Raw genomic sequence first — 27,313 nt, 5'->3', positions numbered from 1 at the left:
CCCTACAAGGAGACCGAAGTCGTTGAGGTGATCAGACTTAATATTATCTGCCAATTTTATTCCTCTATTTCTCAGGAATTTGGCTGTTGCTCGCAGACCTTGAACTTGTAGGTCTACTGGTATTTTGTCCACCACAATGGATTGTACTCGACAGACGTACCTGCCTAAGCGTACTGATGGTTGTACCACCTGGTAGACTTGAGGTCCTGCATCTGTTACAAACCCTGAGATGTTGAATGACATCTGGGCTACAGGCCTTAATTGTAGTTCATCTGCCAACCTTTTAGTGATATATGTTCTCTGGGATCCTTGGTCAAACAACCCACGGGTATGGACCTTGGCCCTCTTATTCAGGATGGTAATTTGGGCAGTAGGCAAAGTCGTATTACCTTTAGACTTTGCCGAATGGACACTCTTTGTTGGTTGCACCTTGCAGTACTGTACTGTGGTGGGAATGCTATCTTCCACCTTGGGGTTTGGAGACGTTGTTTTGGTGTCTCTGCATAATGCTGCATGGTGCTGACCTTTGTTACACCTATTACAGGTGTGTAATTGGGTCTCACAGTCGTTGATGTTATGTTTCCTGAGGCACCTCGTGCAATGTTGCAAATCTTTGAGTCGCTCAACACGGGCGTCACTATCAGGAAAATTAGGGCAGTGGTACATTGAATGTTTCTCATTGCAGAACAAACATGTTCCATAGCTTCCAGTACCCTTTGGTGTCACGTTCTTGGGTGACACAGTAACTATAGGCTTGGAGGGTCCAACTGCATATACGCCCACACTGCCACTGTTCCACTTTGGTGTTGAATTATATTGTCTAGATTGATTTGGAGTACCTTTGGTACTCTGTGGTTTACTATTATTGGTTTCTGAGGGTTTACTTGGTGGTTTTAATTTGTCATGTGTTCGTAATTGATGAACTACTGACTTTAAACCTTCAGATATTTCATTCATAGATAAGATACTTTTATTGTAATGAGCACTCATTTGTCTCAATATGTCCCTAGGTATTTTCTCCTGGACAATTATTTTCAAGACCCACTCAGCCCCGTTTGTATCTGCTGTCAGGCTGAGGGCATTGATCAATGATTCTACCTCCAGCTTGAAGACTTGGAGTGAATCAGCTGAAGCCTCCGGTGGGGGTAAATGCAACAGCTCATGAACTAAATGTGATGTTCTTACTTCTGGATCAGCATAATTATCCTTGAGGAGTTTTACTGCCAGATCATAGCCGTCATTAGTTAATCTCAGATGGGATACTACTGTTTTAGCCTCACCTGATAATTGGCCTTGCAAATAAGAGAATTTACTACTCTTTGGTAAAGATTGTTTTGAGTCTACAAGGTCAACGAATTTGTTCCAAAATTCGTCCCAATCTTCCTCATCTTTTCCTGAGAAAGTGGGTAAATTAATTGGAGGGAGTCGAGCTTCTGCTTGACTCGTATTAGATGCAACTGTTGTTGTTGTTGCTGTTGCCTTGTTCTGGGCAATTAATTTGACATAAGGCTGTAACGTGGCCTGAGTGTGATCTTCATAATTCGCAAGATCAACCATAATGTCGTCTATTTCTGTTTCTGATAAATTGGTATTGGCAAGTTCAGCCACATATGTTGCTATTTGACATTTGATTTGCTCAAATTTACCTGCAGCTGCTTGATAATAGCTTTCCAGGTCAGCATAATCAACTGTTGATTGTTGTGACAAATCTTCACATTTCTTGATCTGTCTTGTTAAGTGGCCTTTAAGACCTGCAAGGGTTCTTTTCATTCTCCCTGCATTATCCATACTGGCTCGTTGGTGAAGCCTTGTGGGACTTGTACTTGGGCTGCTCATAATACTGAACAAACACTAATGGTAGCCTAGGGTAAATTCTGCACTCACTAGGCAATAATCCTACCTCTACTAGAGGTTAGCACTTAAAATTAATACACATTATATATATATACAATCATCCACACTAATGATTTGAGTGATAAACCAGTGTCACTGGAAGTACCTTTAGGTTAGCTCTTCTATATCACCCTAGGATGGAAGAGACACTAATTAATCACTCAAAGGTGTAATGATCATAAGTAAATTATTATATATACAACTCAACTCGAGTTGATAAAAATTACACCCAAAATAGGGTCTGGACCATTCATTAATGGTGTTGGGTTGTTCAATATAGTACAACTGACTATAGTAATAATGGGACTAGGATGAACAATAATAGTTCAACTAGTCAGTATCCTACCCTGTTGTGGGTTGGCAATTAGTATTACTGTGATCACTAGTGCAATATATATTAAATAATTCTCTATTTTGGAGAAATAATATACACAATTATTGTTAATAGCCTCTTAATTAGCCTCTATGAAACTTCTAATATTATCTAGAAGTATTAAATATTATTAGTGACCTCGCGAAATAAAGTCCACAAAATTCGTAGATAATCTCTCGCGAAATGTAACACCACGAAATCCGTGAACAATCTCGCGAAGACACAGTCACTAATTTGGCTGGATTCTATATTAGCGCTGTCATTTCACGAAATAACACGCCACCAAATATCTGTGGGTGTGCATGAAACCGCTGACGAAGCTGAACTGGGCTGAGGGAGGCTCCTGAGCTCCCTCGAGGCTACGCTGCCGTCTTGACTGCTGGCTTTGTTTAAATAACACTGCACTAGTATATTTAATGAATCCACTGGTTAACTGGTTCATCCGGTACTAAGATGACCAAATGTGGGTTCAAAAGATCAAATAATCCGTCATCCGGTTCGAAGATGACCAAATAATGTGGGAACCGACCTGTGAGATTTATATTTATTTAATTTATATGAATTTATATTTACGTTAATTTGTATACTTCGATAGCAATTTGTATAATGATAAGTGGACTGTATTTCTGCAATAATCTCATAATCTCACAAATCGATCCTCTACACATTAGGGGGGGTTTATATTACACATATGCAGCCAATCAAATTACAGTAATAGCTACATACATTGATGAGGTTCCTTCTCTTATAGTACAGCAGGTTAGTCCACCAGGTATAACTAGAGTGTAGACACCAAATTATCCTCTTTGAGGTAGCTTCTATCACCCAGTAACTGGTGCACATAATCTTGCATCCTCGTCTTGACCTGTCAAAAGTGCGCTAGCTGTGAAGCCAGAATCCTATATATGACAAGCTATATCAGAGAAAACACTATACAGTACATGGAACATTAAAGACCTGGCTTAATTACCTTTAGTATGAGGCGATTTCGCGTTCTAACCGGCTAACCCTATATCCTGACATTAATGGCCATAAATGAATGATAAACGGGTTTCGGATAGACACTTAACTTGTATTTGTAGACAGCGTGTTGACAATGGTACACCTTTGGGTTCCATAACACTACGTCCAAGTAAATTTAACAGGAGCCGAATTTGCTCCCGTGTGAGCCTCTGGTCTCATATAAACAACAATGGCTGCCCTCCTTCCCCACTCACTGACGCCTGCCTACTTGTCCAGATGTCAGAAAGTGATAGAAGGGTCACATTTACTCTACTTTAATATTGATAATTAAGTTAATTTATATAAGATGTTTTTATGATGGTAAAGTCCAAAGACTAATGTATTTAAGAATAATTCCCACCATAATAGGTGGAGAATATAATAGTATGTGGTGATAATATCCCGTTTTCTTTAGACGGTAATTCCACTACAAGTTACGTTTTCTATGGGTAACTTGTTGGTAATACAGTTCTTATCTGTCTGTATGAAATAAAATGGTGTCGGATTTTCCGACATTACTGGCGGATGGTGACATCATCTTAGCTGCTGTGGGTGATGTAAGGAGTCACCTTAGGTAAGTATAGAATATGTCATCACAAATATTGGTTACCTTCTTCGCATTAGTAGGGGAAATTAAGACAAATCCGGAATATTTGGTTTTAGGCAAAAGTTTGGATTTGGCTTCAGGCCTCTTTAAGGTTAAGGACTGGGCAAAAACCCCAAAAATGTTTTTTTTTTACCCTGAAAGACCCTAAGAGAGGCCTACGACCCTGAAAAGGACCTTTTTAGGGTTTATCTAAAGTGTGGGCAAAAGGTACAATTACCATTTAAAGTTTTGAGGGGAAAAGGGGGCGGGGGGCGGGTACGGGTACACACCGGTTTTGGCTTCACCTCTTTTTAGGGCCTGTCTCGTGTCAAACTTCCTGTTGCGGCTTCAGACCTAAAAGTCTAGAAAGGTAAGGTCGGCCGTTAGTTCTCGGGCCGGCCTCCAAATGTCGTCTGTCATAATTTCGTAAGTATGCAACCAAATTAAATGAAATTTTAAACAGTCATATTTCAGACGGAGTCAAGGGACAAGTGCCAGTTATTGGACTCCGACTCTCGTTCCAAGTCGTAGACCTCCCTCGTACCTTCATAAGTTTATTTCCGATTTTAACGAAATAAAAAATATAGAAGATGGTGACTAAGGAAAAGAAGAAAATTTAGATGGGCTTCAGCTCTAGTTCTACGTCGAAGTTCAAAATTAAAATATTTCAGTCCAAGTATGTAATTTCATAAGTATTTTTCAGCTATTAAATTTAAAAACAGACACTTTTAACCTTCAAAATATATTTTCTTTCAAGCATTTTATACCTTCGCTAACCTTAAAGCTTCCAACTTAATCTATCTTTCTACTGGGAGGTCTGCTCATCTTTCTCCCAATCCTGTCTAAGGGCTTACAATTTCGCCCGTTTTTCCATCACTTTTTTGCTCCAATCTTCCCCACTCCACCCCACGGGTCTCGATATTTGTGGTGCTTTATTGAGTCCTGGAACGAGGACCCGTATTTGTCAGGCGGTTTTCCATTATTCACTGACGTTCACCTGTCGTTCTACACTCACGTCACTACACCCACCAGCAGTGACAGTCACCTCTGCTCTCCTCAACACTCTCACCAGTCACTACACCCACCAGCAGTGACAGTCACCTCTGCTCTCCTCAACACTCACCAGTCACTACACCCACCAGCAGTGACATTCACCTCTGCTCTCCTCAACACTCACCATTCACTACACCCACCAGCAGTGACAGTCACCTCTGCTCTCCTCAACACTCACCAGTCACTACACCCACCAGCAGTGACAGTCACCTCTGCTCTCCTCAACACCCTCACCAGTCACTACACCCACCAGCAGTGACAGTCACCTCTGCTCTCCTCAACACTCACCAGTCACTACACCCACCAGCAGTGACAGTCACCTCTGCTCTCCTCAACACTCACCAGTCACTACACTCACCAGCAGTGACAGTCACCTCTGCTCTCCTCAACACCCTCACCAGTCACTACACCCACCAGCAGTGACAGTCACCACTGCTCTCCTCAACACCCTCACCAGTCACTACACCCATCAGCAGTGACAGGTCACCTCTCCTCTCCTCAACACTAACACTACTCACCAACATTTACGACGAATCCTGCCTTAGCATAAATCAGTTTGATGCTTGCCCCATTTGCCACCTCATATGATGTGGTGGCAAATGGGGCAACCTACAGCAACCTCAATGTGCTTTGCAGTTTGCTACCTCTCCATCAGCGTACATAATTGCCGCTATTTTTGTATCATAGAATAATCTGAATTAGACCATTGTGGCCCATTATGTCTCTCTGGGAGCACGTGTACAGCTCCTTACTCCATACTCTAAACCTCGTAACAAAGTCACTTTTTTGCCACGTATTCAAATACCCGAGAGACCCAACAAGTTAACAGGTGGTCGGTCAACAGGGGTTTATCTAGTTTTCTGTGAGAGTGTACTCCCAGTACCTGACCTGTCAACAGTCATCAACGAAAATTGACCGGCCAGATCCCTCTTGCTGGATGTATTTCAGCCTGAAATTACGCCTCCACACACCCATTACACAGGACTGTACCCACACGAATCGTTCACCAAGGGGGCCCCTTTTCCACTTAAAACTACGATTCCTGTAACTTGGCGACACCCATTTCTCCAGGTAAACTTGGCTTATATATACACGAGTGACCACTAACAGAAGGAAATTGTTACGTACCTTAACAATTGGAGGATTTCTGAGGCAACGAGCTGTTAAGTTACCTGCAATGGTATGAAAACTAATTATATATTTTACACTTGTTTTTATACATTAAAATCCTCATATAGCACATGAACAGTCATTATATTCCAGGTATATAAGATGGATGCTTGCCACTATAAGCAGCGCTGATAAAGGTGGTGCTTGAGCATCGAGGTGTTGCTTACCTTAGGCTGTAGACGAGCAGGCTGGAGTCCCTCGTGTAGTGAGGTCAGGCTGGGGCACGTGGTCAGGCTGGGGCACGTGGTCAGGCTGGGGCAAGTGGTCAGGCTGGGGCAAGTGGTCAGGCTGGGGGCAAGTGGTCAGGCTGGGGGCAAATGGTCAAGCTGGAGGCAAGTGGTCAGGCTGGGGCACGTGGTCAGGCTGGGGCACGTGGTCAGGCTGGGGCAAGTGGTCAGGCTGGGGGCAAGTGGTCAGGCTGGAGGCAAATGGTCAAGCTGGAGGCAAGTGGTCAGGCTGGAAGCAAGTGGTCAGGCTGGGGCAAGTGGTCAGGGTGGGGCACGTGGTCAGGCTGGGGCAAGTGGTCAGGCTGGGGGCAAATGGTCAAGCTGCGGCACGTGGTCAGGCTGGAGGCATGTGGTCAAGCTGGGGCACGTGGTCAAGCTGGAGGCAAGTGGTCAGGCTGGGGCACGTGGTCAGGCTGGGGCACGTGGTCAGGCTGGGGCAAGTGGTCAGGCTGGGGGCAAGTGGTCAGGCTGGGGGCAAATGGTCAAGCTGGAGGCAAGTGGTCAGGCTGGAAGCAAGTGGTCAGGCTGGGGCAAGTGGTCAGGGTGGGGCACGTGGTCAGGCTGGGGCAAGTGGTCAGGCTGGGGGCAAATGGTCAAGCTGCGGCACGTGGTCAGGCTGGAGGCATGTGGTCAAGCTGTGGCGCGTGGTCAGGCTGGAGGCAAGTGGTCAGGCTGGAGGCAAGTGGTCAAGCTGCGGCACGTGGTCAGGCTGGAGGCAAGTGGTCAGGCTGGGGCACGTGGTCAGGCTGGGGCACGTGGTCAGGCTGGGGCACGTGGTCAGGCTGGGGCACGTGGTCAGGCTGGAGGCAAGTGGTCAGGCTGGAGGCAAGTGGTCAGGCTGGGGCACGTGGTCAGGCTGGGACAAGTGGTCAGGCTGGGGGCAAATGGTCAAGCTGCGGCACGTGGTCAGGCTGGGGCACGTGGTCAGGCTGGGGCACGTGGTCAGGCTGGGGCACGTGGAAAGCTGGGGCACGTGGTCAGGCTGGGGCAAGTGGTCAGGCTGGGGCACGTGGTCAGGCTGGGGCAAGTGGTCAGGCTGCGGCACGTGGTCAGGCTGCGGCAAGTGGTGAGGCTGGGGGCAAGTGGTCAGGCTCGGGGCAAGTGGTCAGGCTCGGGGCAAGTGATCAGGCTCGGGGCAAGTGGTCAGGCTGCGGCACGTGGTTAGGCTGGAGGCAAGTGGTCAGGCTGGGGGCAAGTGGTCAGGCTGGAGGCAAGTGGTCAAGCTGCGGCACGTGGTCAGGCTGGGGCACGTGGTCAAGCTGGGGGAAAGTGGTCAGGCTGGGGGCAAATGGTCAGGCTGGGGGCAAGTGGTCAGGCTGGGGGCAAGTGGTCAGGCTGGGGGCAAGTGGTCAGGCTGGGGGCAAGTGGTCAGGCTGGGGGCAAGTGGTCAGGCTGGGGGCAAGTGGTCAGGCTGGGGGCAAGTGGCCAGGCTGGGGCAAATGGTCAGGCTGGGTGCAAGTGGTCAGGCTGGGGCAAGTGGTCAGGCTGGGGGCAAGTGGTCAGGCTGGGGGCAAGTGGTCAGGCTGGGGGCAAGTGGTCAGGCTGGGGGCAAGTGGTCAGGCTGGGGGCAAGTGGTCAGGCTGGGGGCAAGTGGTCAGGCTGGGGGCAAGTGGTCTGGCTGGGGGCAAGTGGTCAGGCTGGGGGCAAGTGGTCAGGCTGGGGGCAAATTGTCTGGCTGAGGGTAAGTGGTCAGGCTGGGGGCAAGTGGTCAGGCTGGGGGCAAGTGGTCAGGCTGGGGGCAAGTGGTCAGGCTTGGGGCAAGTGGTCAGGCTGGGAGCAAGTGGTCAGGCTCGGGGCAAGTGGTTGTGACACAGCAAGTTACAAATGCTCCCACACACAAAACTGATCAAGACGACGTAATATGTCACAAGATGGCACAAACTGTACGTAGAATTTTTTAAATTTATTTGTACTTGGAAAGCATGCGACTAAGTAACAAATACATACAGAAAACGAACACAAAGGGAAAGAAAACAAAAGAACAAAGGCATACGTGTGAGGGGCCTCACAACAATAACACACAACATATAACATAGATCATAACACGTGGGACAAACAATAACCAACCAAAAACACACACGTGAAAACACAGGTTATCTTCTTCTTGAGATTATCTTGAGATAATTTCTGGGCTTTTTAGTGTCCCCGCGGTCCGGTTCTCGACCAGGCCTCCACCCCCAGGAAGCAGCCCGTGACAGCTGACTAACACCCAGGTACCTATTTTACTGCTAGGTAACAGGGGCATAGGGTGAAAGAAACTCTGCCCATTGTTCCTCGCCGGCGTCTGTGATCGAACCCAGGACCACAGGATCACAAGTCCAGCGTGCTGTCCGCTCGGCCGACCGGGTCACCGGGCAGGAAAAAGACATTAAATACAAAAGTACAGCACAACCCCAAACAAGGGTACAAAACTATAGGCCTAAAACGCCTACAGCAAATAATGATATACATGTCAGGAAGGGGCCTGACAGCTGAGTGGACAGCGCTTCGGAATCGTAATCCTGAGGTTCCGGGTTCGATCCCCGGTGGAGGCGGAAACAAATGGGCAGAGTTTCTTGCAACCTGATGCGCCTGTTACCTAGCAGTAAATAGGTACCTGGGAGTTAGACAGCTGCGACGGGCTGCTTCCTGAAGGGTGTGTAACAAAAAGGAGGCCTGGTCGAGGACCGGGCCGCATGGACACTAAGCCCCGAAATTATCTCAAGATAATCATGAAACACAAACGTAAAAGAACCAAATGAAAGGGAACACACAAAACACATTACAGTAGCCTGTCCACGACAGACAGAAACAAAACAACACAAATAAAACAGGAGAAAGCAAAACAAAGATACAATACAGGTACAAAAACACAAAGAAGTACAAAACCATGGAACAAAGAAACCCAAAGCACACAACCATAAGCGTGAAGGGCCTACAGCAGACAGAACAAGCGGGAGGCGGGAGCAAGCAGCGCCACGCCTGCCCCATACTTCTCTGGAAATTCCGCCCCGGAAATCGGAGGCAATACTCCTCTCAAATAAGCGCCGTAGCAGGATGAACCGGCGCACGAGGACGCTCCATCATATCCGGAATCCCGGACATAAATACACGGGCACAAGGCACCCAAACAATAGATGGGCACACACAGGGATCGTCAACACCCGCTGCCACTTTGAGGGCGCGTCGCGAGCACAAATACCTCAGAAAGCAGCAGTAATAGACAGAGTCCAGGTCAACAGCGCCAGACACGGCCGCCGCGGGTAGCACCACGGGAGGAGGCGCCACAGGGGGCAACATCCGGAACAACATCCACAGGGTCGGGCACCGGCACACAATCCCCACGTCGTACATCCTTCCTCAGGACCACCACAAGGCCCCGGCCCATGACATCAGCCGCACCACCCACCACAAGTGGAGGGATCACCCCCTACTGCGGGGAATCCTCTGCGGAAGAAACAGAAGTTAACTTAGATACATGGTCATCAGCGGCGGCAGCAGCAAGCAAGTGAGCCTCCGCCACCACAGTCATAGTCGACACCGCCGCCACACGGTCCACCTCACAGACACTCGCAGGCGTCAAATACACCCACATCGGCCCAGGCAAAAGTAGAAGAACGCCTTGAGTCCTTTTGACCCGGCCGCACATCTTCAGAGTCGGAGGAGGAACCAGAAGCGCATGGGGGACGCACTTTCGCACAGAGTAAGACAGCAGCCTCAACGACAGGGGGACCGGTCCCACCACAGCGGGAGACCCCCGCCTCCACATCACCAAAAAGCACAGCCGGGACAAGCAGCGGGGGACAAGCAGCAGGACGGACAGACAGGATCCGCAGGACAAGGCAGAGGGTCAGACACAGAATATGGAGGGACAGGCGCAGCAGACGGAGAACCTGAAGACGGAGATGGAGCACCTGGGATAACAACAGTAGCACCAGGAACGCCATTAACAGCAGGGCACCCAACCGAGGACGGCACAACCTACGGGGCACAAGCCCCACCAGAAGAAGGCGCACCGTCTGACACAGGGTGCAGCACCTCAGCCAAGGGCACGTCCACAAATTCATTCACCGAGTCCTCCTCCACAGCTAACGGTGGGAAATCTTCCTCACGAAAGAGATTCACTTACGGGACGAGAGCCGCTGAGCAGGCAGCAGCTAGGTGGCCCGACACACCACAGCGAAAACACGTGTGAGGCTGACGGGCATAATATACCCGGATGTAATACCCTATGAGCCGCACTGAGGACGGGATATCCGACCGCAGCCGCATTCCCAGAGTGCGGATACTAGTCCGGGCGCCCCTAAGCTTCCCGGAGGAAACCATATTGAGCCTCACACTCAATACAGCACCAAACTGCCCAAAATATCTCCGTAGCAGCTCCTCCGGGAATTCAAGGGGCGCACCATGCACGCTGACAAAGGTGAGGGCCCCACGGCGGTCTGAGATGATCACCGTACTGGCAGCGTCCGGCAGGAGCGAGGACCGCCCCTCGTAATGGAGTAGAAACCCCCTGTAGTCATCTTCATATACAAACTTCACAATAGCCTGATGTGATGACACCAATCCCACACCATAGATCGCCGTCACGGAGACATGCAACATATCACATATTACTAATTTCATGGCTGGGTAGTCGGCCCATGCAGTAAATTCCAGGCCCACCGAATGAGTCCGCAAAATGGGGAGAAGGGAGCCCCTCCCCATCAGACAAGCCACGTTAACAAACGACAAGCGTCCACCAAGCACCACGCACGCTGGGCAACTACTGGAGTACAGGCGGGCACCTTCACACCCCCTGCTGGCTGGTGGCGAACCTTCAGCACGAAGAATTAGAGGTAACGACACGCAAGTAATTTTGCATCAGCAGTTAAGGCCTGTCTTCCCTCTAATATGGCCTGCAAAACACTAAACTACGCAGAGTCAACACCTGGCCATGTACAGCATTAGCGCCGTTTTCTGTTACAATATTTGCCTCATAGATATACACAATGCACTTGTTTTACTAAGCAAAGAACGAATGTGTGAATCTATTATAAACAAAAAATTATTTCACATCAACAAACTAGTCACAATACGCCAACAATCTGTCAGCACTACAATATCCAGTCACTTGAACTCTGTAACTCAATACTTAGATCACATTACTTACCCCTCCAGCAGTAGTGTTTAAATTCATTATGAAGAGTTTTCATGTTCTTGTCACATTCGCCATAAAGCGTCCTGCTCCTAAACCCGCTCGAAGCCAGGTGCTTCGTTACAGCTCAGCTATTTAACTTACAGCTTGAGCCCCAAGCTGTAAGTCAAATACTGACTTGTAAATTACACAAAAAATAGAAATCAGTATATGACTTAAACGTTGTGAACCATTTTGCTCTTTGTTTTGATAAAGCTTAGGAAAATGCATTTGTCTAAATGCTTCGTTCACCTACTTTGTTCAAGGTGGATGTCTCTAAACATCTGTGGCCAGATTCACGAAGCAGTTAAGCAAGTACTTACGAACGTGTACATCTTTCCTCAATCTTTGACGGCTTTTTTTACATTTATTAAACAGTTTACAAGCATGAAAACTTCCCAATCAACTGTTGTTATTGTTATAAACAGCCTCCTGGTGCTTCGGAGCTCATTAACTGTTTAATAATTGTAAACAAAGCCGCCAAATATTGAGGAAAGATGGACAGGTTCGTAAGTGCTTGCGTAACTGCTTCGTGAATCTGGTCCCCTCGTTCTCCTAGTCAAGGAGTAAGAGCGCGTTAATCCAGCACCCAAACTTCCGTTTTTTATGAAAGCAAAACATTTTACACAGGATTACATAATAACATTATTTTATAGGGCGCATCCGATCCCACGATCGTCGTCGCCCCTACATCAACAACAACATTATTATATACTTGGCAAACTGCTGACTTTAAATTCGCATCGCGTTAAATTTGATGAATACGTTGTGAGGGACAGCTGGTGTGAGCATTACTCTACGATTGGTTGATAATGCTCCACCCACCGTACTGCAAATACATATAATTACCTCCAGAACTACAACACCTGACCAAGCCTATCATAGGCCTAATTATGCACGCAATTTTAATATATACAAACGTTAATTTCTATTCCCGAAAATATTGTTGTTGGTTCTATATTACATTAAAATTAACAAATGTATTGTTTTGGGGTCAGTGGAAGCCTGCATGAGTAGTCTGTCGAGGCTTAGAATGACGGATTGAATTATATTTCAATAATAATAATTCATTATATAATGAATTATTATTCAAGAAAGGTATTTTCTTTCACCTAATGCCGCTGTTCACCTAGCAGTGAGTAGGTACTGAGGAGCTAATCATCTTGTTGTGGGGCTGCATCCTGGGCGGGGTCGGTAATTCGACCCTTGGTGGGGGGGGGGGGGGGGGGGGAGGGGTGCTCGATATAAGCCTAACGTGTATGAATACACTCTGGCTTCCTGTCCCTCGACAGTGAATTATTATATTTTAAATATGCGTTAAAGTTCTTTGTGTGTGAAATATTTAGGGAGTGTGAGCTCGGGAAGGACGAGGTGACTGATTCATTTGGCTAAAGTTTTGAGGCGAGACTGTGATGAAACACCACCTTGCTTCGAATGGGTTTCGAGCGGGCTCATTTGAATTTTGAAAGCAAGACCTGATTCCTTTCGCGTATCACATCAGCCCGCCTCATGAACAAAGACCAAATACTCATTAATCTACCCGTCAAACTTACAATGCTTTATACGTGACTTACAACAGATGACGTTACTTTTCTCGAACATTATTTTGCTGACGTTCCTGTTCGAATCGTAGCTGTAAAGGCCTCACCCAATAATTTCCAATGGTACCTAAACACCGTAACCTAATGGAACCTTGACGTATCTCTACAGCAGGGTATAATTAGTAAAAAATATATTATTTATTATATTTGATAATTTGTTTAGTCTAATCTGATTACATGATAAGTTAATACTGAGAAATGCGTTTTTGGGGGTCGGTCTCTGTTGAACCAGTGTAGCCTGAAGACAGTTAGGGCACTGATTCATGCTGTGTTTGTGCTGTGTTTGTGCTGTGCTTTTGCCGTGTTTGTGCCGTGTTTGTGCATACGAACACTTTATCTGAAACAATTCACCGCTTCTGATGGCTAATAGAAACCCTTGCTTAGTCAGAGCGATTGACTGGGACAGGCTGTTGTAAGGTTAATGCCAGATTGTGATCAGTACAATTATAGTGTTGTAAAGGGTGCAGGCATCTTAACTATTCAATTCTACTCCGGCAAGGTTCTCAAAGTGTACTTTAGTACATTGAGTTGTGTACGAGACATTAGGGCGGAAAACGGCACTACTGCTGTACGTGGCCAGGTGTTGACTCTGGGTAGTTCAGTGTGTTACAGGACACACTACAGGAAGGACGGGCCTTAACTGCTCATGCAAAATGACTTACGTGTTGTTTACCTCTAATCCTTCGTTAAGTGTTTGTCCTCTTGTGGGGTAATATTAAGTCGTCTTGATAAGTTTGTGTGTGCGTGAGAGCATTTGAAACTTGTTACGTCACAACCACTTGCCTCCAGCCTGACCACTTGCCCCCAGCATGACCACTTGCCCTTAGCCTGGCCACTTGCCTCCAGCCTGGCCACTTGCCCCCAGCCTGACCACTTGCCCCCAGCCTGACCACTTTCCTCCAGCCTGACCACTTGCCTCCAGCCTGACCACTTGCCCCCAGCCTGACCACGTGCCCCAGCCTGACCTCACTACACGAGGGACTCCAGCCTGCTCGTCTACAGCCCAAGGTAAGCAACACCTCGATGCTCAAGCACCACCTTTACCAGCGCTGCTTATAGTGGCAGGCATCCATCTTATATACCTGGAATATAATGACTATTCATGTGCTATATGAGAATTTTAATGTATAAAAACAATTTTATATATATATATATATATATATATATATATATATATATATATATATATATATATATATATATATATATATATATATATATATATATATAAAGCCTATACTTGCTTAAACCACAAGTGAAGATTAACAATCTTTGGACAACACCCACCAGTGGGCCTCGAACCCAGAAAGCACAACTACCTTCCAGTAGCTGCCATAACTATATAACTAACTGATATATATATAAATATATATATATATATATATATATATATATATAATATATATATATATATATATATATATATATATATATATATATATATATAATATATACAAGTATAAAATATATAATTAGTTTTCATACCATTGCAGGTAACAGCTCGTTGCGTCAGAAATCCTCCAATTGTTAAGGTATGTAAGAATTTCCTTCTGTTAGTGGTACTAGTGTAAATATAAGCCAAATTTACCTGGAGAAATGGGCGTCGCCAAGTTTCAGGAATTGTAATTTTAAGTGGAAAAGGGGCCCCTTGGTGAACGATTACTGTGGGTACAGTCCTGTGTAATGGGTGTGTGGAGGCGTAATTATGTACACTGATGGAGTTGTAGCCAACTGCAAAGCACTTTGGGATTGCAATATCTGCAGGGGTCGAAAATGTGGCAAGCATCAAATTAATTTATGCTGTTTGAGGCAGGATTTGTCCAGTATATCGGAGAGTAGTGGTAACTGTTGGAGGGTGTAGTGACTGGTGAGGGTGTCAAGCACACGTCAGTGGTCGTGAATGTGAGGTAACAATGCAGACGCCAATAATGAGAGCAGGACCTCATTACAAGGCCCAGTAGACACACGCAACTAGTGAGGCCTGCAGCTGGAGTGATGATAACTCCCTTTTTAACAGCGTCAGAAGATCAGTCAGAAAAGCCACGTTACTGGAGGGTCTGAGAGCAAAGCCAAGAATATATATATATATATATATATATATATATATATATATATATATATATATATATATATATATATATATATATATATATATATATATATACATATATATAATTAATTCTGGAAGACACGTATCTGGACTAGAAGGGGCTGGAACCAGACTGGAAGGGCTGGAATGGATCGTAACGCAAATGGCTTGAAAAGTGTACTGGGAAGGTGAGAAAGTGTACTGGGAAGGTGAGAAAGTGTACTGGGAAGGTGAGAAAGATTTACGTAACACATTGGAGACATATAGTCGTAAGGAATGAGTAAATACCAGTGTGGTAGAGATTGTGACGCCAGCAGCCGAGTCTTACCAGCGTAGAGCGTAGTAGCGACGGAGAGCGTAGTAGCGACGGAGAGCGTAGTAGCGACGGAGAGCGTAGTAGCGACGGAGAGCGTAGTAGCGACGGAGAGCGTAGTAGCGACGGAGAGCGTAGTAGCGACGGAGAGCGTAGTTGCGACGGAGAGCGTAGTAGCGACGGAGAGCGTAGTAGCGACGGAGAGCGTAGTAGCGACGGAGAGCGTAGTAGCGACGGAGAGCGTAGTCTACAACACAACAACCGCAGCCTTACTTTTCTTTTACGTTGAACGAGTTTAATTCATTTTCTTTAATAATAGTTTGGATAGTGGAGAATTCCAAGTGAGGTTGTTGCACCATATGTTCTCTTTTACCCTTTATAGAAAATTTAATAATTTAAATTTTCTGTTGTGAATAAATTGTTGTGAATAAATGTTGTGAATAAATCATAAATGTTGTGTATGCTACGATATAATGTCACTGATCATCTTGTACTTGTTCTACAACTGTTGTTAACACATATACAACTAGTTTTGTGTTAAGAAATTAACGTGAACATGTTACTCTCCCTGTCTCAGCCCAATTTCGATCTGTCGCGTCTCCACAGACCTCTTAAGCACTCCCTCTAAGACGTCGTAATTGCATCATACTTACCCATATTTCCCCCTTGTTTCCCCTATATACAACACAACACCCACTCCCCCTCAACCCAACCCCCCTAAAGGATGTTGACCAGACCTCACACTAAAAAGTGAAGGGACGAGGACGTTTCGGTCGTCGACAATTCTCAAGTCACAATCGCCTTGAGAATAGTCCAGGACGGACCGAAACGTCGTCGTCCCTTCACTTTCTGGTGTGTGGTCTGGTCAACATACTTCAGCCACGTTATTGTGACTCATCGCCCCCAAAAGGACACCCAGTGCCAACCTTCTTCCCTATTAACGTGTTCTACTCTTCAAACCATCACCTGGTTGCTTCTGACACCATATATCTCCACGTTTGGAACCATAGTCAATGGCTGCCACCATCACCCCGAGATGCACTCCACCCAAGACTGTCCTCGCTACTGAATTCCATTCCATTTCCCCTCCCTTAACCACCGCCATCACCACTGCTGTAACCATGACATGCCGCTGGTACAGAGTTAAACCCTCCGCTTTGTTTGACTATAATTAGTTTCATTCGCCTAATTAGGCAAATTATTCTGGCCCAAACATGTTGGTTCTGTTCTCTAACAAGTCTGTGTGTGTTAATTATTCTTCGCTTTCACTATCTAAGACTCAGACCTCAACAGGTCAGAAACTTACGTAAGCTTAAGCCTACGCTTACATAAGAGGGGAGCCTGACGGCTGAGTGGGCAGCGCTCGGGATTCGTAGTCCTAAGGTTTCGGGTTCGATCCCCGGCGGAGGCGGAAACAAATGACCAGAGTTTCTTTCATCTTGATGCCCCTGTTCACCTAGCAGTAAAACGGTCCCTGGGAGTTAGACAGCTGCTACGGGCTGCTTCCTGGGGATGTGTAAAAAAAAGGAGGCCTGGTCGAGGACCGGACCGCGGGGGATGTAAGCCCTGAAATCATGTCAAGATAACCTCAAATTAGCTGTTAACACCTTTTGTGTAGGACAAGTGGCAGGACGGGCCCAGGTTCGAGGCCACGACGCCTCCGTATCCAGATCTTTCACTGTAGTCATTGTATATTAGGCAGTACAGCGGTGTACATGTGCGCCTCTGTTCTGACACACACACAACGCACATGGCAGTAATGAGATGCACACATGCACAGCAGCCGTCTCATACACTCACGTACAAGACACATAACGGACACAGCCGGCCTCGCGTGCACACACACACACACACACACACACACACACACACACACACACACACACACACACACACACACACACACACACACACACACAGACGTCCTGGGAAACAGGAAGCTATTCCCTCCCCGAGTATGGTGCCCAGGAGCAGTACTCCAGCAGACACACCGTGGCAGAAGCAAGACCCGGAAGAGGAGTAATATGGTAGATCATACTGTAATCTAAAACAGTGCATAACATCACAGTCAAGCCGATCCATCAGCTGTGTACATCTTGCGTTGACCACCCGTTATGAGGCCTGGCTCACACTCAGGATATAATGGGAGGCTGAGGAAGAATGAGTTGACCGGCTTGACAGTAGAATTAGCCGAAATCACTGTTTTGGTTCGTGAAGAGCAAAATGGGTGAAGTGAAACTTGTGAGGCTTTCCACATCTTGTTTTCATTAGACAATTGATGGCAGAACCAAGATGGCTGCGGCTCGGAAATTGATTTGAGTATTTTTTTTTTACTATTTTTTTTAGCAAGGATGGAAGGTAATACAAATGTAATTTGGACCCAAACGAGATATGTCAACTGATGCATGATAGCGTTATAGCAAGCTCACATGTGTAGATGGTTATCCTCTAGATATGACGCCTGGCAAGCCTCCATGTATATGGAGGCTTGCCTTATGGCAAGAATCCACTTCCTGCCATTCCTGCCATATGGCAAGAGTCCACTTCCAGTGTTAGCTTTATGGTGCGTGTACACCATAAACTACAGATAGTGCCAACATGGTGCCACAGGCGCGCACGCTATCTTACTGCATGCTGATATCTAAATTGCATAGATATCTAATGTAAGAATAGGAGGTTTAAGAACAGGAAAGTTGATTTTCAAGTTATATAAATACAGGGTGTGTGTATTTACACACTCTGTACTATACAATATACAGGATTACATAGCTGCTGTGTATATAATGGGATGTCATCCGTGCCAGGGACGTGACAGAGGGAGGGGGTAGTGACTAAGCTCCGCCACGCGGGGAGATGTGACTGATTACCTCTGGAAACACAGTTGAATTTGAATTGAATTGATGGTTGGCGAGATCACCTCCCAGTGAAGGCTGATCTCCCACTAGGCTTCCTGGGAGAGTTGAGGTGACGGGAGTGGGGTGGGAGTGCCATGGGTGGATGACGCAGCAATGGGGAGGAGAGGGAAGGAATGGTGGGTGGGGGGGGCAGAGATGGGGAGACCCAGAAGGGGGTTTAGGAACCATAAGAAGGTAGAAGACACTGTTGCAAACTGAGGGGAGGAGTTAGAGGTAGATCAGGTAGATGTGTAGATGGGATGGATGTAGATAAGAGAGGCTGGAAGGCCAGGTAGATAGTCTACTTGTAGTGTGAGAGGTAGTGTTGGTGGGAAGGGGGTGAGAGAGTATTATAGAAACTCCTAATCACAATATAATGTATCGTACTGCACCACACATAAGCCCAATTGCTTATTACAACCCCCCGCCCCCCGGGGCACTCACTGGCGCCCTAGGGGTTGTCTTACCCCTAACAAGGCTTTTGAGATACGTGTGTTAATAGGTGTTCTAGCACGAGTCACGTGACTGTCCAACACCGAGACTAAAGTGTTGGTGTTGAGAGCAGTTGTTGCAAGTTGCATCCGGCAGTGCTGCCATCAATCTCTTTAATTCCTCGAAGCTAAGGTGTGTTAAGCTAAATCAATAATAGAGTTCAGTTACTGAGCCCATTTTGTGCCTCTGTTACCTTCCGTCACCAAGCTCACAGAATAGGGGGAGCTCACAGAATAGGGGGAGCTCACAGAATAGGGGGAGCTCACAGAATTGGGGGGAGCTCACAGAATAGGGGGAGCTCACAGAATAGGGGGAGCTCACAGAATTGGGGGAGCTCACAGAATAGGGAGAGCTCACAGAATAGGGGGAGCTCACAGAATAGGGGGAGCTCACAGAATAGGGGGAGCTCACAGAATAGGGGGGAGCTCACAGAATAGGGGGAGCTCACAGAATAGGAGGAGCTCAGAGAATAGGGGCTCAGAGAATAGGGGGAGCTCACAGAATAGGGGAGCTCACAGAATAGGGGGAGCTCAGAATAGGGGGAGCTCACAGAATAGGGGAGCTCACAGAATAGGGGGAGCTCACAGAATAGGGGGCTCACAGAATAGGGGGAGCTCACAGAATAGGGGGAGCTCACAGAATAGGGGAAGCTTACAGAATAGGGGGAGCTCACAGAATAGCGGGAGCTCACAGAATAGGGGGAGCTCACAGAATAGGGGGAGCTCACAGAATAGCGGGAGCTCACAGAATAGCGGGAGCTCACAGAATAGGGGGAGCTCACAGAATAGCGGGAGCTCACAGAATAGCGGGAGCTCACAGAATAGCGGGAGCTCACAGAATAGGGGGAGCTCACAGAATAGGGGAGCTCACAAAATAGGAGGGTGTATAGTCAATGAATAAAACTAACTTGGGAATGAATGAACTGGAATTAAGATGTTCATCAAACTATGCAACATAACAAGACGGCTTGAGGAAGGACCGCCTAATGATCGTTAATCAAGCAGTTGTTAGATGTCAGAGCAGTTAGCAACCCCCGCCCCCCCTCCCTCCCCAAGCTATTCTCATTCAAATTCCGGTCGACCTCAAAGCCACACACGCATCAAAAGCACCGCAATGGGCATACGAAATCAGTATTTCCAGAAACAACTGAAGCACATATTACAGTTCCCGCGCACAGCAAGACGCAGTCAGTATTTACAGCACGCGAGGAAGCACCAAGAGATCTGCAGCTTGAACACGGGAAGCTAGCGAAGCCCTGGTAGAGAACATCTCCTTCGCCATCTCTTCATGCAGGTCGGCGTTCAATCTCCGACCGTCCACCAAGTGGTTGGCCACCATTCGTTCCCTCCGTCCCATCGCAAATCCTTATCCTGACCCCTTCCAAGTGCTATACAGTCGTAATAACTTGGCACTTTCTCATGACATTTCCTTCCTTCTCAATAACAGGTATGGCGGAGCCTCGAACTGAGACCAATTTTTATCAGGACCGGTTGGATTGTTTGTACTTGAAGTACTTGTACTAAGCACTCAGAGACGTGCACTTCTAACGCTGGACGGGAGCGAGGCACTTAACCAATGTTTTGAAGCTGTGAAGGAAGGCCGCCTGGCCTCCAGTGAGTCCATGAGCCGGGTCATTTCAAATTGGAATGGAAGATCTCAACTTGTATGGTTGTGTTGTGTTGAGTGTGAGTACCAGACCTGCTACTCGAGCCTCCCCAATCCTTCAACACAAGCAACACCTCCACCTTCAAGTGTTACCATCATCTCCGCTGCTGATATATTTGCAACAAAAGATCAATAATCGCTGATCTATTAAATGCACAATAACCACATTTACCAAATGGAATATTTGGTCGAGAGCTTTCAACCAAATCAATCCTTTGTCAGAAGCATAAATTACTACCGAGAAAGACCCGATGGGGTGACATGCGCTCTACCAAACAATATATAAGTGTGGTTATTCTGCATATTCCTGTATTTATGAAATGGAATGTTAGAGGTTAGAGACTAGACGCATAAGCACAGCATCATTACAGTTTTCCAAAATTACAGCAGTCGATGTTATGGGTAGTGTTATGGTGCAGTTTGGCTGTACCCCCCTCCCCCCCCACCACTATGACTACCTTGCAAGGGGGGTCGGACAGTATTCCTCTTTCACGAATTTGGTGGATGTGAAATGTGTGCATGAAAGTCCGTAGAGTTAAATATTAAATACAGGCAGGTTGTGTGTGTTGTGAAAAAACGAGCAGGTTGTGAGGAGGACGGGTGGGAAGTGGGACGGGGGGGGGGGGGAATGGTGCACAACCACTTGGACGGTCGGGGATTGAACGCCGACCTGCATGAAGCGAGACCGTCGCTCTACCGTCCACCCCCAAGTGTTGGACACCTCTTGGTATCCAAGGACGTGATCTCAGACTTTGCGAGACGCTTGTCTCGCAAAGATGAACGACCCAGGTTCGAACCCTGAACATGATGGAACAACGAGACACTGTTCCTTCACTGTGAGCTTCAATACACCCCAGCAGTGATTGGGGACCTGGTTATCAAACACCTAACACATCCTGTCCTCACAAGAACATGGCGCTGAGTTACCAGACCCGATCCATTTCTTCCCAAAATAGACAAATAAATTAACATTGAACACTTTGAAGTTTAGTGTAGTTGGTGTTTCATTGAGTTTACAGTTTAAAAACATGTTGTTAATAATAAACATAATCACAAGAATTGGCGAGAGTTATCAAAGATCATGTGTGCTTAATTCGCTCTCCTTATTTCCCAGCTGATAATGTTCTCTGAAATCTCAGTTCTGAAGCCACTTTGATGGACTTTCATCTATGCTTGGTTCCAGTCGTTGGTATATATTCACCATATATATTATATATATATATATATATATATATATATATATATATATATATATTATATATATATATATATATATATATATATATATATTATAATATTATCCGCAATTTTTTTTAGTTTATTGGATTAACTCACTGAAAGGGAATCGGATCTCCTTCAAAGTATTAATGAAGTCTGTATAAATGTTGAAGTGTTTCTCGGTTGGTTGGTTGGGTTCATTAGTGAGACGCGGATGTGTAGTGGTGCAAAACACCAGAGAGATTTCACTAGCAATATTCCCGGATGACATAATAATTCTGCCAATACGATCATATGAGGACATAACTAACATCAGTTGTTGTAATGGGTAGTGTTATGGCACTCCCATTTGTGTTGTGATGGATAAGAGGTCAACTTTTTAAAATCGTGTTGTATTGAAATAGAAAACCCAAGAACAGTGGCAGAAACTTTTATTTTAAAAGAGTTTTAAAACCTTGTGCATTGTGAAAGTTCTTTTTTTAAGTGGCACTAGTAAAATGATTCTTCCTGTATAAGCATATTACATTTTGCAACGGAGCAATCAACGTTGTCGTTTGTTCAGTGCGTCTGAGAGATGAACATATATACTATTTAGTGTAAATTACCAGCAACTGCACAGTCACTCATACATAAACGTCCATCCCAAACAGGTGGTTCATCAGCTAATCCAATGCCAGCGATGTACAAATATTCAGACCCCAAATCAGTATCATTTATATAAAAAAAAATTATTTACTGTTTAATGTGTTTCGAAGGAAATTGAATATTACCTTTCTTGACTTAACGTTATGTTGATATTGACCAACAAGTTTCTGCAAAGATTTTCCTGATTAGCTAATCAGCTAGCTAATCACGCTAATCTGATTAGCTAATCACAATTCTTCCAAGACGTTCGGGAAACACAGCCACCTGAAACACTTATCAGGGGAATTTAAATAAACATATACTTTAATTTACTGATTTTCTTAAACACAACACAAATATTTTGCAAGACATGGCCAATTGTCTAATGCTTTGTTTGTTCATTTCTCAGAAAGTTTTCACCAAATTGATTGGGAAATGGCTTCTTCAATATCCAATTGTAAATTTATTTTCAATAGAAACATTATTGAATCTGCTTTAATATAGGTTACAAAATCATACAATTTAAACATAAGTAGAGGTTTGTGTAATTTGGATCCATTTTAGATTGATTATTGAAAACACGGTTTGAGTAAGATCATTGATACAAATTAATCTCAAAAATATCATGTTAATATAGCCTCATTTCATTAATATCTTGTTATTATCTCATTAATGATTCGTGGAACTCACAAATATAGGTCAATAAGCCTTCTTCAGTTTCATCATATGTTTGTGAACAAACACATTTTTTTCACCTCACCTCATCCCTGCCAATATATCTATCGCCACTGAATTCTAATATCCATCCTTCTGAAGATGTGTTATGTAATACGCACGAACTTAAGGAATTTTCTGTCTTAATCCTTCCTTCCTTGCTTTGATATCGTCACATTATTCATCATGTGTTAATTTCTTCGTGATTTACACACACACACACACACACACACACACATACATATATATATATATATATATATATATATATATATATATATATATATATATATATATATATATATATATATATATATATATATATATATATTATTAAATATGACCGAAAAAGTAAGATTAATAATTCTAACACGAATTTTCTCAATCTTTCGTACATTACGCTTCACTGTTGGAGGTAAATCAAAAATCAATTCTCCAAAATTCATTTTTATTTCTAGTCTGACGCGACACGGGCGCGTTTCGTAAAACTTATTACATTTTCAAAGACTTTAGTTCACAAATACACAACTGAATAGAACTTACGTATCACCGATTTTATATCTACATTTGAGTGAGGTGGAAGGGGTGATGTGGCATTAACACAAGACAGAACAAAATGTGGTATTAATAGGGTATTAATTTCATCAACACAAGACAGAACAAGAGTATTAATAGGGTATTAATTTCATCAACACAAGACAGAACACAAAGCAATGGATATTGAATAGAAGTGTTTGTAGAAAGCCTATTGGTCCATATTTCTTGATGCTTCTATATTGGAGCGGAGTCTTGAGGTGGGTAGAATATAGTTGTGCAATAATTGGCTGTTGATTGCTGGTGTTGACTTCTTGATGTGTAGTGCCTCGCAAACGCCAAGCCGCCTGCTATCGCTGTATCTATCGATGATTTCTGTGTTGTTTACTAGGATTTCTCTGGCGATGGTTTGGTTGTGGGAAGAGATTATATGTTCCTTAATGGAGCCCTGTTGCTTATGCATCGTTAAACGCCTAGAAAGAGATGTTGTTGTCTTGCCTATATACTGGGTTTTTTGGAGCTTACAGTCCCCAAGTGGGCATTTGAAGGCATAGACGACGTTAGTCTCTTTTAAAGCGTTCTGTTTTGTGTCTGGAGAGTTTCTCATGAGTAGGCTGGCCGTTTTTCTGGTTTTATAGTAAATCGTCAGTTGTATCCTCTGATTTTTGTCTGTAGGGATAACGTTTCTATTAACAATATCTTTCAGGACCCTTTCCTCCGTTTTATGAGCTGTGGAAAAGAAGTTCCTGTAAAATAGTCTAATAGGGGGTTACAAGATTACTATCCGAGTGCCGGCGGTAGGGTGGTTCAAATAGCCTCGGCTATCACCTCATTTTGTCCGGTCGTGATGGTCAAGTGGATTAAGGCGTCTTGTACATACCAGTTGCGTTGCTCCTGGGAGTATGGGTTCGAGTCACTTCTGGGGTGTGAGTTTTCAGTTGCATATTGTCCTGGGGACCATTCAGGCTTGTTCGCATTTGTGTTCCTCACGTGTGCCCCAAAGAATGAGGTGATTTGGTAAAATGCTATGCCCAAGATTACTATCCGAGTGCCGGCGGTGGGGTGGTTCAAATAGCCTCGGCTATCACCTCATTTTGTCCGGTCGTGATGGTCAAGTGGATTAAGGCGTCTTGTACATACCAGTTGCGTTGCTCCTGGGAGTATGGGTTCGAGTCACTTCTGGGGTGTGAGTTTTCAGTTGCATATTGTCCTGGGGACCATTCAGGCTTGTTCGCATTTGTGTTCCTCACATGTGCCCCAAAGAATGAGGTGATTTGGTAAAATGCTATGCCCAAGATTACTATCCGAGTGCCGGCGGTGGGGTGGTTCAAATAGCCTCGGCTATCACCTCATTTTGTCCGGTCGTGATGGTCAAGTGGATTAAGGCGTCTTGTACATACCAGTTGCGTTGCTCCTGGGAGTATGGGTTCGAGTCACTTCTGGGGTGTGAGTTTTCAGTTGCATATTGTCCTGGGGACCATTCAGGCTTGTTCGCATTAGTGTTCCTCACGTGTGCCCCAAAGAATGAGGTGATTTGGTAAAATGCTATGCCCAAGATTACTATCCGAGTGCCGGCGGTGGGGTGGTTCAAATAGCCTCGGCTATCACCTCATTTTGTCCGGTCGTGATGGTCAAGTGGATTAAGGCGTCTTGTACATACCAGTTGCGTTGCTCCTGGGAGTATGGGTTCGAGTCACTTCTGGGGTGTGAGTTTTCAGTTGCATATTGTCCTGGGGACCATTCAGGCTTGTTCGCATTTGTGTTCCTCACGTGTGCCCCAAAGAATGAGGTGATTTGGTAAAATGCTATGCCCAAGATTACTATCCGAGTGCCGGCGGTGGGGTGGTTCAAATAGCCTCGGCTATCACCTCATTTTGTCCGGTCGTGATGGTCAAGTGGATTAAGGCGTCTTGTACATACCAGTTGCGTTGCTCCTGGGAGTATGGGTTCGAGTCACTTCTGGGGTGTGAGTTTTCAGTTGCATATTGTCCTGGGGACCATTCAGGCTTGTTCGCATTTGTGTTCCTCACGTGTGCCCCAAAGAATGAGGTGATTTGGTAAAATGCTATGCCCAAGATTACTATCCGAGTGCCGGCGGTGGGGTGGTTCAAATAGCCTCGGCTATCACCTCATTTTGTCCGGTCGTGATGGTCAAGTGGATTAAGGCGTCTTGTACATACCAGTTGCGTTGCTCCTGGGAGTATGGGTTCGAGTCACTTCTGGGGTGTGAGTTTTCAGTTGCATATTGTCCTGGGGACCATTCAGGCTTGTTCGCATTTGTGTTCCTCACGTGTGCCCCAAAGAATGAGGTGATTTGGTAAAATGCTATGCCCAAGATTACTATCCGAGTGCCGGCGGTGGGGTGGTTCAAATAGCCTCGGCTATCACCTCATTTTGTCCGGTCGTGATGGTCAAGTGGATTAAGGCGTCTTGTACATACCAGTTGCGTTGCTCCTGGGAGTATGGGTTCGAGTCACTTCTGGGGTGTGAGTTTTCAGTTGCATATTGTCCTGGGGACCATTCAGGCTTGTTCGCATTTGTGTTCCTCACGTGTGCCCCAAAGAATGAGGTGATTTGGTAAAATGCTATGCCCAAGATTACTATCCGAGTGCCGGCGGTGGGGTGGTTCAAATAGCCTCGGCTATCACCTCATTTTGTCCGGTCGTGATGGTCAAGTGGATTAAGGCGTCTTGTACATACCAGTTGCGTTGCTCCTGGGAGTATGGGTTCGAGTCACTTCTGGGGTGTGAGTTTTCAGTTGCATATTGTCCTGGGGACCATTCAGGCTTGTTCGCATTTGTGTTCCTCACGTGTGCCCCAAAGAATGAGGTGATTTGGTAAAATGCTATGCCCAAGATTACTATCCGAGTGCCGGCGGTGGGGTGGTTCAAATAGCCTCGGCTATCACCTCATTTTGTCCGGTCGTGATGGTCAAGTGGATTAAGGCGTCTTGTACATACCAGTTGCGTTGCTCCTGGGAGTATGGGTTCGAGTCACTTCTGGGGTGTGAGTTTTCAGTTGCATATTGTCCTGGGGACCATTCAGGCTTGTTCGCATTTGTGTTCCTCACATGTGCCCCAAAGAATGAGGTGATTTGGTAAAATGCTATGCCCAAGATTACTATCCGAGTGCCGGCGGTGGGGTGGTTCAAATAGCCTCGGCTATCACCTCATTTTGTCCGGTCGTGATGGTCAAGTGGATTAAGGCGTCTTGTACATACCAGTTGCGTTGCTCCTGGGAGTATGGGTTCGAGTCACTTCTGGGGTGTGAGTTTTCAGTTGCATATTGTCCTGGGGACCATTCAGGCTTGTTCGCATTAGTGTTCCTCACGTGTGCCCCAAAGAATGAGGTGATTTGGTAAAATGCTATGCCCAAGATTACTATCCGAGTGCCGGCGGTGGGGTGGTTCAAATAGCCTCGGCTATCACCTCATTTTGTCCGGTCGTGATGGTCAAGTGGATTAAGGCGTCTTGTACATACCAGTTGCGTTGCTCCTGGGAGTATGGGTTCGAGTCACTTCTGGGGTGTGAGTTTTCAGTTGCATATTGTCCTGGGGACCATTCAGGCTTGTTCGCATTTGTGTTCCTCACGTGTGCCCCAAAGAATGAGGTGATTTGGTAAAATGCTATGCCCAAGATTACTATCCGAGTGCCGGCGGTGGGGTGGTTCAAATAGCCTCGGCTATCACCTCATTTTGTCCGGTCGTGATG

The 27,313-nt window shown here is 45.7% G+C and overlaps 1 protein-coding gene across 1 annotated transcript; it reads left to right on the top strand.

Moving 5' to 3' along the window:
• The first annotated feature begins 6,394 nt into the window (after positions 1-6,394).
• On the top strand, positions 6,395-8,113 carry LOC123756940 (uncharacterized). The gene has a single exon (XM_045740351.2). The coding sequence runs from the start codon at positions 6,395-6,397 to the stop codon at positions 8,111-8,113; it is 1,719 nt and encodes a 572-aa protein (XP_045596307.2).
• Positions 8,114-27,313: the final 19,200 nt, after the last annotated feature.

The sequence above is a fragment of the Procambarus clarkii genome, chromosome 26, assembly GCF_040958095.1.
Source record: "Procambarus clarkii isolate CNS0578487 chromosome 26, FALCON_Pclarkii_2.0, whole genome shotgun sequence".
Taxonomy (NCBI): Eukaryota; Metazoa; Arthropoda; class Malacostraca; order Decapoda; family Cambaridae; genus Procambarus; species Procambarus clarkii.
This window is presented reverse-complemented; position numbering and strand designations above follow the sequence as displayed.

Bases quoted from the DNA above. Each gene is read 5' to 3' on its own strand.
- LOC123756940 (XM_045740351.2), top strand. From the start codon at position 6,395: ATGGTCAAGCTGGAGGCAAGTGGTCAGGCTGGGGCACGTGGTCAGGCT.